The sequence below is a fragment of the Malania oleifera genome, chromosome 5 (assembly GCF_029873635.1).
Source record: "Malania oleifera isolate guangnan ecotype guangnan chromosome 5, ASM2987363v1, whole genome shotgun sequence".
Lineage (NCBI taxonomy): Eukaryota > Viridiplantae > Streptophyta > Magnoliopsida > Santalales > Ximeniaceae > Malania > Malania oleifera.
The window spans coordinates 42182209-42197126 of NC_080421.1; the positions used below are offsets into that span (position 1 = coordinate 42182209).

At 34.6% G+C, this 14918-nt stretch overlaps 1 protein-coding gene across 7 annotated transcripts in view; it reads right to left on the reverse strand.

Annotated features, from left to right (window-relative positions):
* Window positions 1-14918, reverse strand: part of LOC131155781 (phospholipid--sterol O-acyltransferase) — an 85868-nt gene that overhangs the window by 43825 nt on the left and 27125 nt on the right. For all 7 annotated transcript variants that reach the window (XR_009136898.1, XR_009136894.1, XR_009136895.1 and 4 more), the window contains exon 9: window positions 3094-3188. Coding sequence is in view for 1 of the 7 variants with exons in the window: in XM_058109179.1 (XP_057965162.1) it covers window positions 3094-3188 (95 nt within the window). In the remaining 6 variants the exon portion in view is untranslated. The remainder of the gene's footprint in view (window positions 1-3093; window positions 3189-14918) is intronic.

The following is a 14918-nucleotide window of genomic DNA, read 5'->3' on the forward strand; positions in this document are numbered from 1 at the left end:
TCAAGCCCTGAACGTACACAAAGTGATGACAATCTTGGTTTGAGCCCACCAAGTGATGATGATGGTAATAGTGGTGCTGGAGCTGGGGTGGGGGGGGTGGCAGTGGTGGTGGTGGAGGCGGCGGTGTAGAATATAATTATGGATATGATACAGGGACATCATTTGGAAGGGATATATATCCTTCTGATCCTTATGGACTACATGACATACCTGAAAATTATGACTTGGGTATTCCTCCAGGGAACCAATCTTCACAACCCAGGAGAAGGAGTGCTCGTGGTGACCCTAACGATTCTACTGAAGATTCATATGGTGTGGTTCGTAGTTTTGGCGACTTTGGTTTAGATGGTTCATCATCACAATCATATGGATCTCATCCAGCATATCCACATTATGCATCTCGTGACTCACATTTTTATCCCAGTGGATCAGGAATCTCAGGATCTAGTGAGTCTTCTTCTACATACTACCCAGAGCCAGCCCCTGCCCCAACTTATAGACATTATTCAGGAGAATTTTCATCACCAGTACATTTTCAAGAGCAACAACAAAATGACGTAAACTTGGGTTCATTCAACTATGTATTTCCACAAGGATGGGGAGACAATTTCCCATCCCAATCCCAAGATACAGATGCAAATTATGAAGACCCTCCACGTCATTCTTTTTGGTGGTGACATGTGTTATGTTACAAATTTGTAATATTGTATTCATGTATTTTCAACTATTTATTGATATTTGATATTAATCATTTTTTAAATTCATGTATGTGTAATGTGTATATTGAGTATTAAGTCTATTGAGTATTGATTCATTTTTAGTAACTTTATGACTTTAATTAATTGATTCTTACATTTCTACATCTTTTTACTCATTAAAGTAATGTAAACTATAAAAAAAATATGCTTTTTTTTGTAAACAGCGCACTAAAATTAATATAAAAATCATAATGCCTATTAAAAAGCATTTGTAGGTTGAAAAAAAGTCTTCAAAATTCATTAAAAATCATGTATTAATGGATTTCATGCTTATTTTTTAATTTTGGCATGGTTGTGCATGCGTGAAAAAAATTCACGACCGTTACGCCCGCTTCCCGTTATGTAACACCCGCGTCTCCCGCGACCCGCGACCGTTTCGCGACGTTACCCGCGACCGCGATTTCGAACCATGCTCATCCCCACAGCCCAATCCTCGTGTAAGAGCACCTGCCACTTACTACCAACTAGCTAGGGCTAAGGGAAGTGACACCATGCGCTACTTGAGTTAAACATATGACGGATTAACACCCTCAATAGTCCAAACGGGTTTGAGCTGACACCGCCCAAGAGTATAACCAAGGGCCAAGAGGATATGGGAACCCCAGAGGTCTTGGGCTTCCGTGTGGTATAGAGGATCCCAAGGACGATTCATTGGAGGGTGATGTCATGCAGTAGTCTCAACCACCTAGTTGAGACTTTCACCGAGACTACTGCATGACATCATTTGCTGAGGGTGCTCACTTAGAACCCAAGAGGATACCAACAGAAATAGGCCGCTCACCTGGTGTTTTCCCAAGAGTAATCTTTCTGAAGCATTCTCATTCACAAACAAGTAACCATCCATGGGTCTAATGACCATAAATCATAGCCCGAGAGCTGCGACCAAAGCAACTGTCCATATCCACCACAATGTCATAGTGACACTCATAATACATCCTATGACATCTCCATAATTGAATCCATGTCAAGCAAGGTTCATTCAATAACCCATCCAACGAGAACTCCCTAACCATAAAAGGTTGCTCAACAAGCCATTTGACATGTATCAAGGTCACAAGAATTATAGCAGCATGACAAATTGCTTTACAGTTTACCATGTAGCTCATGTTTATTTTCATTTTTTTATTTCTCTTTCTGCTTCATTTGTATTTGATGCTTGTGACCTGTTTATGTGGTTTACTTTCTTGTTAAGCTTGTGTGCTACAACTAGTGCCACACAGTCATTCATGCAGTGTGAAGTGTTCGGCCTGTGACAGTTGGTATTTTGACTTGAAGGTACTCAAAAGAAAAAAGGTCGCACATAAGAACCTGACTAGGTGAGAGGATTTCAACAAGCTGAGCGAATCAGCTGCATACCATCAACCTAAAGCTGCAGTAAAGCCTTCTGATGGATTTGATCATATTTTCATCCAATCTTCCAGGCACGCATGCATATGCACACACACAAGGATAGAATTTTAACAAAGCTGAAACAAAATAAATAGGGATTTTGACAACACAAAATGAAGCAGGATTTTATGTTGCCAACCTTCCATAGATGGAATAAGGCTTTATGGAGTATTTGATCATTACCATGCATATTTAATCGGGCTTGCCTATTTTTTTAAATATTGTCCATTATTTCTAAGGGTCAAGTAGGAGTAATCCAACTATCCAACCACATCGAAACCTTTATCAAGTGCTGCTAGTGACAGGACCTCATCCTGCATATTTTTACTGGACGACTCAATTTGTGAAAATCAAACTCAATTTAAGTGCTGCTACCTTGAAAATTGGGAGTAGAATTTGGGAATTCTAAAACAACCACATCATAAAAGCCAAACTCAATACTGACTCCCAAAAGTTGCCATGGAGTAAAAATAGCACCACCAAACAAGTCATACACGCAAACAAATAACACATCTACAATAATTTGATGCACTGGAATAACACCAAAGCTCCCTATATTATGAACTATTCCTCGTCATACATGCTGGAGATTTGACTATGAGCACAAAATAATTTATTTGCAGTCGATGCTTAGTCAAAGATTCAAGAGGTGATGTGCACTTCATGAAGCATGTACTGAATTAGCAATTGACATGTCTTTCAAGTAGCAGCAACAAAACCTCGTAAACTATTCGAGGTTCATTATGTGCACATGTCTGAGTGTATATGAGAGAATCAGTAATATTATCCCTCCTGAGCTATATGCCCATAATAATATCTCTTATGCCCTAACAATATCTCTTAATACAAGCATTCTAGTTACCATAGTGATATCTACCAATAGAAAGGATGTGTGTGGTTGTGCATTTGAATTTACTGTTACCAGTCTAGTAAGAACGGCACACACCTTGAGAATAAAGATCCTTCCATTTCATAAATGACATCAGTTATGATCCAATTATCAGGATAAGGCTTGCCACTTGGTGCAAAATAGTAACCAACCTGTTTTGCCATTACCAAGATATAAAAACTATCATTCACTACAGCATGATTATTAGCCACAACAAACAATCCCCTTGTGAATTGAAAATAAATATCTTAAGATAAAAACCAGTGATCTGCTCTCGAGGAATTACTATCTAGACAAGACATAATGAAACATACATTGAAAATTACCACCAAGAAAAAAAGTTTTGATGCAACTTCATTTATATGCATTATTTCAGTTTTGTAATAACTCAACTCCCACACACAACAATTCCCAGGAACCTAAAAATGATCAATGAAATGCACAAGAAAAGATTGAAAAAAAAAAACTACCAAATTAAGGGTCAAATATATTGAAGTTAAGGATGGGTTAAAACTCTTCATTTTGGGGAAGAAGAATATTTTAGTTCTAGTTCAGTAGATTTTGTAAATTTGAGGTCAGTTTTAACTTATAGTTGATAGATGCTCTCATGCAATTTGTGAGAAAAGTTTCCGTCTGAACTTCCTAGTTGCTTTTCTTGGCATCTTTTTCCACTCAAAATGATACTTTATTCCGCCACCAATCAAAAATAAAAAATTAAAAAAATTAAAAAAAAAAAAAAAAAAAAAAAAGAGAGAGAGAGAGATGCCTGTGCGAAATATTCGAGGAAGGAACCAAATGAGATTTGCTACCTCTTACATGTCTCATAAACGAGAGAGGATGAGGCATCAACGGAGATCATTCTTTTAAGAATCTATGTGCAAGAAAAAGGCACAAATAAGAGGAAAACAAATGTCATTCTAAGCAAATAAGTGAGTCTAACTTTTGGTGTCACACACGGAGAAAATTGAGTGGGGCATTATATAAAATCTGCTTTGAGAACTTATACGTACATTTCTTAAAGTTTTAAAAGCAATAGTGTGCTTTTGCAAGATTTAATACCTATAAAACAACATGATTTACTTTACCCTCAACTAATTCGCTTGGTTTCCTCTAAAAAGCCCATTTAACTCTCTGAGCATAGGCCTCAACGAATCCTTCAAAACATAATGCTCAGAAAAAATACAATGACAAGTCCTAAGATGCTTCTTTCACATATGATGGAATTCCACATATTCCAGTTCAAGAAGTGAGATTCTTATTATTCTAGTGTAAGATGCATCGATTTATTTTATTTTATTTTATTTCATTTTTTTTGCAACCTTTCTTTCTCTTTCCTTGTTATCTCCCTGCCTAATTTCAAACCCTTAAATCTATTTTAACCTTAAACCTTAACTTTTGAGCATCCGCCTTAATCATAAGTTTACCCAACAAAACCATACTTTCCATGGCTGAAGGTTCATGAATGTAAGAGATGTGCAAAAAGTATGTCCTTAGAAATGTCTCTAGAATCTTATGAAACATGTTTTGGGTCTTAGGAAGAAACTTGGAGAAGGAAGCAAGTTCTCCCTATTCCAATGAGTGTTCTCCAACTGGAAGAGCCAAGGAGTAATTGACTTTTTCCTAGTGTGCATTGTAAGAGCTGTGTTTCTGTGTTCCATACAGTCTCAGGATTTTCACTTTCATTGGAATTTAAAAGACCAGCATATTGAGGGGCTTCCTTCATTGCTTTCTTTATGGGATGTTTGTCTCTTCTAATAGGGAGGATGTTCTAGTAACCTTGGATGCCTCGAGATACTTTTTTGAATCTTTCTTTGATCATTTGATTTGCTCTAATACTGTAATCACTTCTCCTCATCATCCATATTTTGAAGGCTAAAGTTCCCTCTTAAGATTAAAGCATACATTTGGTTAGTAGTTTTTGATATAATCAACAACAACAATCTGTTGCAATGTAGGAAGCCTTCTAAGGCATTATCCCAAGCGTTTGTTCTTTATGCATTGACAGTTTTGAGATTAATTCCTTTTCTTTTTGCACTGTACATTTGCTTTAGGTTTTTAAACTAAGTTGGTTATTTTTCTTGGAGAGAACTAGGGGTTTGTCCAAAGTCGTTAATAGATTTCTTGTCTATTTCTTTTAGAGGCTTCAAGAGGAGTAGACCTGCTATTAGATTGTTGACGTAGCAGTTTTTGCTGTTTTGTGGAGGGTCTGGCTGGAAACGAGTGCATGTATCTTCACTGGAAAGAAGTTGACTTTATCATTGCGTCAGGATAGGATAAGTTGATGGCTTTTCTCTTTCAGCTTCCACAGACCGATATTTCAAGGGGGCAGTGGCTTGGCACGCGTCGCTGTCATGATTTTGTCCTTTATCTTTTTGCCTTTAATTTATTTTAGGACGAATTTTTATCCCCCATTTTTCTATATTCCTCTTTCTTAATGAAAATTCTAATTTTTTATTCAAAAAAATTAAAAAAAAAATATTATGTGTGAGAATTCTTTTCTTATCTCTTGTGAGCACCTGACTATGTGGGTGTCTATCATTTCCAACAAAGTGATCTGAGTGCTTTCACCAGTACCAACCATACTTTTCCATTGCTGTTTAGAAAGATATTCTATTTAGGAGATAAGCTAAAAATTGGATGCCATTATGGAGATTCCTCCTGTGATCATTTCAGAAGTGCTCTAGATTTTTTATGCCGCTGATGGCTGTTGCATGCCATGGAGAGGGAACAGGCAACAATCAATTCGGATATAAGGGAAATCCCTTGATCTGTGGCTGGATAAAGACAGGGATTGGGTGTTTCTTTTTATTCTTGAGCATAACCCAGCTCAAAATCGATGGCTGTGGATCTCTTCAATGGTAGCAAAGTGGTTTTCTGAAGGATTGCATTCAGTTTTTGATGGATTAGGAAGATGATATCAAAGTACTAGGGTTGGGCAGGTGATTTACTGGATGGCAATTAGAACTGTGAAAATGGGTAGATTCTTGAGTTAGGGTTGGGCTGGAATGGGAAGTGGTTTTCTCCGTTTATATAGGGCAGGGTTAAAGGGGATGGATGGAGTATATTCGTGCCAGAATTTCATTCAGTTGTATTGATTTCTCCTGCCATTGGTATCATTGGTTCAAGGTTACAGCGAGAACAGAATTGCATTTCAACAAAAACAAAAAAACCCCTTTATGGAGTGAGATAGTGAATGGCAGATCGAGCAAGGTTATGTGAGAAATGTGGTGAAGGGATGCAGATGGAGGCAGTAGGAATTCAGTGCCAACAGGCAAAAGTTTTCTGTTGCAGGTCCTGCAATGAAAGATGGGGTGGAGTGTGCTGGGATGCTTGACCATTCTATTGGATTTCTCCGCACCTTGAGATGTAATGTCAGGTTGGCCAGCAGAGTTTGCTTAACGGACACGCCCAGAACAGTGTTAGTGAGGCCTGAAATAAAGTTTCGATAGAGTAGAATTATGATTTAAGTATTTATGTGGAGGCCCACCATGATTGGACAAAGGCCCAGACTATGGCTCGTTTGAGCGTTGGTTGCAGAGGATGGAGATCAGAATGGGTTTCATCTAATGTAACAAAGGGGAGCAGCAAGGAGCTTGTCCAGAATAAGAATTTGGAATACATTAAAAGGAAGTTGTACAGGTGAAAGGGAGGTTGATTGCCTCTTCTCCTCAAGATGAAAGTGAATGACTCAACTGAGGGGACAAGGAAAGTGTTAATGCTGAGAGAGTTTTCAGACATCCATCAATGGAGGCTGGTGATTGTGGGACTACTTGTAGGGATCAGGAAGGCCAGAGTTCTGCAAAAGAGTTGTGTGTGCAAGGGATCAAAGGTTTGAATGCAGTTGTAGAGCAGAAAGTACGGAATGCTGATGTGGGAGATAATGGAGTAGAAGAGTCTGGTTTGCGGGAAGGGTTGTCTAGAGGTAGAGCTCATCAAGGTCTGTACTTGTAACCCAGGATGAGTAAATTTTCAGGAAAGAAATATGAATAGTAATTATTGTATTGAGGAAGGATTAAATATTTCAAAGGAGATTGTAACAAAGGGGGGAAGTAAGGGAGATAAGGGTAAGGAAATTAAAAATTGAGGTGATGTGTTTGATAACAAGGGTGAATTTGATAGTAATGGATTCTTTTTGGATGAATTTCAGATTACTCTGATGTTGCTTGTCATATTTCCCATGCGTCAGCAACTGCACTTGATGGTTTAGAGGGTATTCCTATTTTAGAGGATAATAGCACGGATAAAGAGCAGCAGGCTAGCAATCAGGTTTAGAAGGCACCCCCTGTTCTGTGGAGGAGATTAATGAGAAGGATTAGAGGCTCAACAACCTATTTGAATATGATGAGTTTGTGGTAATCTGATCCTGGAGGTCAAAAAGTTCAATTATTAAAAGACAAAGGTTAAAAGGGCCAAATGGGAGTAAGCAAACTTGCAGTGATCAATTAGTTATGATGGAAAAGGATTTAAAAAGGGTTTTATTAGTTTTTTCATTAGGTTTTCCATTTTGTTCTGGTTTGGTTTTTGGTATTTTTTGGCTCTCTTGAGGATCGATTGTCGTCCTTTAGCTTGCAATTTCACTTCTTCTCTCCTAATAAAAACTTCCATTTAGTTTCAAAACAGATCTCTTAGAACTATGCAAATCAAACCTATGTTTCGCCCATGGGCAATAGAACATCTTCCCTTACAAATACTAAAAACAGAAATCCTGGTCCACCCACATTCGATTGTAGGGAGCCTTATTAGGATTGTCTTCTACCAAAAAAGAGGTTGGGCATACAGCTCTGACATCAGAATGATTTCAATGTGGCCTGAAGAGCATCAAAAAATTGAGCAGAGAGAGAGAGAGAGAGAGAGAGAAAAGGAGGTATATTGTGTGCTTTTTTCCCTCTTTCCCTTTTTTTTTTTTTTTTTTTTTAGGCTTTCTTGTTGTGGGTGCATGTGCTTCATTTTCCAGTGGGGTGGGGACTGCTATATTAAGAAGCGAGAATGTGAAGATGACTTGAACAAGTAATTTCCTTCAAATGCCTACCAGTGAAGTGAATGGAGATTCCATGAAAGTTGTGTGAACTGTGAAAAAATAGCACCATGAGAAATGATTTAGTACAATTCTCTTGATAAAGTCCACCAAGTTAATGCCTAAAAACAAATAATCAATTTTTTCAAGGCATAGCAGCCAAAGGCCATAACAGCGGAATTTGAGCAACTAAGCACACAAAAAGCTTCAAAAATAGAACATAAAACATATTTTTTGAAATCTGTTTTTTTATTTAAAAAAAAAAATCTTAATTTATACTATATATAGAAGTGTGAATAGTGTAAATTATTTTATGGACAAAAATAGAAATAAGACCAAAAATCATAAAAGTTAATTTCTATATTGTATATGAATCAATGTTTTAAAAGGCTCAATCAAAGCTCGCCTCAAGCCTCAAGGCAAGGTATGCCTAAAATGCCTTGAGGCTCAATCTAAAATACCAAATCCCAAAAAGGCTAACACACCACCTGCATAGGTTTACGCATTTGTACAAAAGGCATGCCTTCTGCGCATTTTTAGTTGAGCTTTACACATTTTGGGTGTAATACTCAAGTTGGATGGCTAAAAAATTTTCACTCCATGTTTATACAAACGGAATTTTATATTATGAGTTGATTTCTAAAACTCTTGAACCTCAACCTTCCCAAAATAATAGTGTCGTATCTTAAGTCTTGAAAATAATTTGAACTCTGCAACGTTATAGCTATCTCGCCAAAATTTACGAAATGAATTCAAGTTAGCAATTTTTGAACAGCTAACAAGAATTTTGGAAATTATATTTGATTTTTTTTACACTATATTTATGATTTTCTTATTTTATTTTTCTTATTTTTAAAATATATGTAATTTATTTACATAGTTTTATCTATAAATAAAATCTTCAAAAGGCTTACACCTTGCCTTTTAAGGGTTAAAACCTGCCTTACGCCTTCACCTTTTAAAAATCTATGAAAAGTGTAAACCAATTTGTAGGTAAAAGTACCCTAATTTTTTAAAAGCAAGAGAAAACATTTATAAAATAAATAAATTTTCATACAAAATATAGAAGTGAAAATTGTGTAAATAATTTTGCGCATAAAAATGTCCTTATCTGTTTAAAGTAAGACGAAATTTTCCTAAAAGAGTAAAGGTATATACTATAAAGTTATTCAACCAAAATTAGATAAAATTACATTTAAAATTTCTAGAAGTTATTGCATGAAAAATGAAAGAGAAAATTTCACTTCATAAAAAATAAAATAAACTAACAGTATATATAAATATCTATATCTATACTAAAAATTAATAAAATCATAAATAGGATAAATCATTTTATGAAAAAATATCCTTACATTAAAATATAAGATAACATCCCTGAGAGAAAGAAAATTTAACCAAAATTAGATAAATTATATTTATAAATAAATTTTGAATAAGTTATATGTTTAAACCTCAAATAAGAAACTTCATTTGACTAAAAAACAAACTAAACTTGCAATACATACATAAACATACATACATATATATATATATATATATATATATAAACACACACATACACACACAAGGTCTTAAATTTCGATTTCGACTAAAATTTCGAAGCTCCAAAAGTATGGAAATTTCGACAAAAATTTCAACTTCAATGTCAATTTCAATTTTTTATTTGAAAAAAACAAAATGGAAATTAGTAGTAAATCATGAAATTCTTTTACGAAAGTTTAGAAATGGTTAATAGACGTAATAACATAAGTTTTAAGACTAATATATTACAAGTTAAATACATCTATGTTGTGTTTGTGTATAAGGTAGAAAAGTTGTAATATAATTTGTGTATAAAATAATGTGCATTAAAAATATTCAGTTAATACAAATGAAATTCCTAAATCATTTAAATTTATTATACAAATAATGCTAATTTAGACAAAAAATGCTTAGATAAAAAATGTTGCTGTAAGTTTAACTTTTCAAATAATTTCAAAATCCCTTGCAATAATCCTTTTGTTTCAACAAAAAAACAAAATAAATTAGAGAGAAGTTTCACTTCGCTCCTAAATCTCTCATTTGAATTATGAGGAAATTTCATTCTATAGTTAAATTTTCAATAAGTATCACTAAAATTTTGAGATTTCGATAAATTTCGAATGATTCGTTGAAATATCGATGGAAATTATGTAAAACAGAAATTGACTGCAATTTCAATTTCAAGGGTGATGGAAATCTGAAATTTCGACACGAATATATATATATCATTTATTAAAGTATGAATAGTATAAATCATTTTGTAGACAAAAATGTTATTATCTTTTTAATAAGAAAAGGCATTTAAAAAAAACTAAATTTAAGAAAAATTAGATAAATTTTACATTTTAAAAAAATTTATTTTCAATAGATTAAGATTTGAACCTAAAAAAACTATTTAACCAAAAAAAATATATAAATGGTATTTCATGTTATATAAAATATCTACAACAAGAAGACAAAAGGGCTCCTTGGGAGGCAACTTAAGGCGATTAAAGAGGGACAATAAGACTTTGTAACCCTTGAGTCAAATCGGGTAATAGAGCAGTATAACTCCTACAACTCCCTTTGAATTAAGGGCACTTGGTATTTAATGTCACAGGGATTTTTCTACAATAAAAGGGGCTCCAACGGAAAGGTAACCCATTTCTTCATACTTCTTAAGTCCCCAACTTAAGCATCAAAGAGACCTCCCAAAATACACCCCAGATCCTCCAAGTTTTTTCTAGTCACTATTTTCAAGGAATCAAGATCACAGATTGGTCCAGTAAATTTCTATAACAACAGTTTGGCACCCACTGTCAGGCCAAAGAAGTATTGTTGGCACAAGATCATGACGATCTTGCACAATTTCGGACCTTCTGGTTCCAATCACTCTGACGGGAACAATTCTCCATTTTCAATTCAATCACCACAGCCTTTTGGTTCATTATAAGAGGGAATGGTTCCAATGGAACAGTTTTTATCTTTTTAGAAAAGAGTGGAGGCAATGCATGGGGAGACTTTCCAGCAGAAAAATGATTCTCAGGCAACACAAAACCAAGCATCACTTCCTGTTACCACATCACCAAAAGAGATAGAAATTCAAGCACTAGCAGAGTAGGAGCAAAGTCCGAAAACCACTTTGAGGCAAGCAAAAAGAGCACCTAGCCTGAAAGAAGTCATCAGCGTAGATGTCAAAGAACATCAATCCTTGGCATTCGAAGAAAAGTTTAAGAAGATTGATAATCGGCTAGAGCACATGACGAAGGAAGTCTATGATCAATCCTCATTGGGTGAAAAACCCATCAAACTTTCAAATCCTCCTTTCACTAAGGAGGTGATGGAAGTTCCTTTACTTCAAAATTTATGATGCTAACCTTCTACAGGTATGATGGTACCTCAAATCTAGTGGATCATTTGGATACCTTCAAAATGTTAATGCAACTACAAGGGACACCAAATGCTATTAATATAGAGCGTTTGCAGCAATGCTGAAGGGGCATGCCCAATCTTGGTATCAAGCATTGAAACCAAGGTTAAACAAACTTTTGCAGGTTTGAAGTTGTGGTTCTCAAACGCTATATCAACAGCCGCAAAATAGAAAAAACCTCGACTCCCCTCATGACTTTGGTCAAACGTGAAAAGAAATCAATGGAGTTAATGCATTGGTTTACTCATGCTACTTCGGATGGTAGAAATTTGGACAATAGGGTAGCTATGGCAGCCTTAATGACAGCTCTTCATGCGAAGCAATTCCTAATGTCACTAGGTAAGAAACCTCCAACTACTTTGAGTAAGATGATGGCTCAAGAACATAAATATATGAACTTGGATGAGATTATAGCAACAAATGAGAGAAGAGAAACAGAACACAGCAAAAGAGTCTTAATTGGAAATAGGGGGGCACTTGATCAACCCCAAACCATGAGTGAGAGCTCCAAGGAAGCCAGGAAATCAAGGACCTCAACATGACGAACAAATTGGATAGCCATGGTAGCATGATTAGACTTAGAGAAAATAAAAGGCCATTGACAAGTGTACATCAGGTAACTTTGTTTATAATATGACGAGGCATTGTTTTTTTAGTAATATCTAAATACAGGGAAATATATTTCAAAGAATGGCCTAAAAAAGGCAGCATGAATAGTTGAACAAGCCAAATAGGCCTGCTTGGTGGAATGGCTAAGGACAAACGAGCTTTGCCCATAGACAGATGAGTTATGGTTATATCAACAAATAAGCTCTACACATAGATAGATGAGCTATGCTCATGGACAAATGAACCTATCAATAGATGAGCAATGTTCATGGACAGATGAGCCCCACTCATATTAACATATGGTCAACAATTTACAATGTAGGGATGGAATACTGCCTACTCCCATGCAAGAACTTCCCAAGGAGGATTTAGAAGCTCAAGATCTTTTGGATAAGTTGGATTTAAAGTTAAGTGATATTGGAGGAAATGAGGTTCGCTTGGATGGGGGCAAAAGTCGTAAATTGAAGGGTCAAAGAGAAATAGCAAACTTGAAGAGTTTAGTAAATTATGCCAGAAACAGGTTTTCTTGGTTATTTTACCCAGTTTTCATGGTGTGATCTTCAAGTTCTTTGTTATTTTTTGTTTTTACTTTTTTTTTCTTTTCTGTTTCATTTTTTGGCAGACTCCTTGTCCCTACACATTGTACCTTCCTTTTTCCCTATCTAATATACTTTCTTTTATTATAAATTTTTTTTGAAAAAAATATATGAGCCATCAGTTAGCTGCAGCAATCCACAGCTTAGCACAAAAAAAATTGGGGCGGGGGGGGGGGGGGGGTGGTGTGGTTAGCAACAAAAGGGAAGGCCCTTCTCGCAGATAAAAAGAAAAAATGAGAAAAAGAGAAAGGGGTTTAAAAAGCTCTAGAAAAGGAAAGGAAACAAGGGGGGTGGTGGTAGAATGAATGCTCTAGTCAACCATGCAAAAAAAATATTGAAAAAAAAAAATTGGAAAAAATGAGGTGCAATGAAAGTCTACTCTGCACAAGTTTAAAAAAGAAAAAGAAAAAAATTTATTGGTCAGCTAAGAAAGGAGAAAGCCTACTCCACTCACCTCAAGTAAAAAAATAAAAAATAAATAACCAAAACAAAACAAAGAGAATTTTGCAAGTTACTCCTAAGCCTTAAAATAATTTTCAAGCTTAGGAGTGGGCAAATGATGGTGTGTAAAATATCCACAATAAGAAGATAAAAGGGCTCCCTGGGGGGTAACTTACGGTGATTAAAGAAGGACAAGAAAAGTTTGTAACCCCCAAGTAAAGTGGGGATAAAATAGTACAACTCCTGTAACTCCCTTTGAATTAAGGGCAGGTAAGGCATCTCACACTAACATATTCTCTATAAGGCTGCACATTTCTTTATACTTCTTTGGTCACTGACTAGCATCAAAAAGGTTCCTGAAATACGGACATACAAGTTTTTTCTCCAGTCTCCTTTTTCAAGGAATCAAGGCCTTGGATTGGCACAACAAATTTCAGTGGCAATAGTATCAAATACTAAATAAAAAGGTATATGTCAAAATAAAATAGGTAAATTCTTCTAACATCTTCTAAAATTACTATGAAGTATCTAACATCATGTAGATACATAATACATTACAACATAACTTCTGAATAACAAGTTTTAGAAATAAAATTGCAGACCTAAAAGTACACCCAAATAATTTATTCAAAAATATTATTAAAATCATTAATTCATCATTAAGTAAAAAAAAAACAATTATGATAAATATTCAAGGATTAAAATTTATAAGTTGAAATAAATTTATTAATATTTTTGTCTGATTAAGCTTTTTTATAAAATAAAAATAATGAAAAATGTTATTTATTAAATTTTTAATTTATAATGATATGTAAATATTAAATTTAATATTTCAGGTAATGCTAATTAGAGCATTCCTACAATATCCTATATTTTAAATATTGTTCTTGACTCTGCATGTGCGTGGTATCATAATAGTATCTCATGTCTGTGTTTGTATAGTTTTAAACAAAATATAAATTTTAAAAATAACTTTGAATATTCATACTTTAATTTATGTAAGCCAAATTATGACAATATACTATTAGTTTTCATAAGAAATATATCTAAACTTAATTGAAAGTTATAAAAATATTTTACATAATATAATTCATGTGCAAGACACATGAGATCTTTACTAGTAATAGAAAAGCATGTTATATGGAAGATGCAAGCCTCCAATTGAGGAAAAGATTCACCAGCCCTCAAAATTAAGAGGGGTGCAACTATTTATGGATAATTTTTTTCAGTGGATCTCCATTGAAAAGTATATCAAGGATTATTTTCAATAATAACTTTAATCCTGACTACCAAAATCAGCTGAGTAATTGACAAATTAAAGGAAATAAGTAAACCTTCTTTAACAATCTGAAAGTATATGCAACCTAGAAAGTGAAATATCAATGAGAATGTGACTAAGAAAATGTTATCATTTTATAAAATGACCAAGCTCATATTCTTAAAGAATGGGAAAAAAAAAGTTTTTTTTTTTTAATAAAATGGGAAACAGACAATGAAATATTTCCAACCAGGAAAACATGCTAACCAATGACAATAAGCAACCTGGAACATTCCCAAATTCATTGTTGGATGTGAAAACTTAATACAAATACAGCAATTAACAGAACAAGATTCAGCACATATCTACAACAGTCAAGCAAGCAGTATCTTCCTGGGTTTTGTTTGGAAAAATTAAGGGGATGACAAGTGATAGGATGAGATCTGATGATACATGATATATGATGGGATATGTTATCCCAGGAGACCAGGATAATATATCGCATGAAAAAATTTTATAATGTGTTTGCATTTT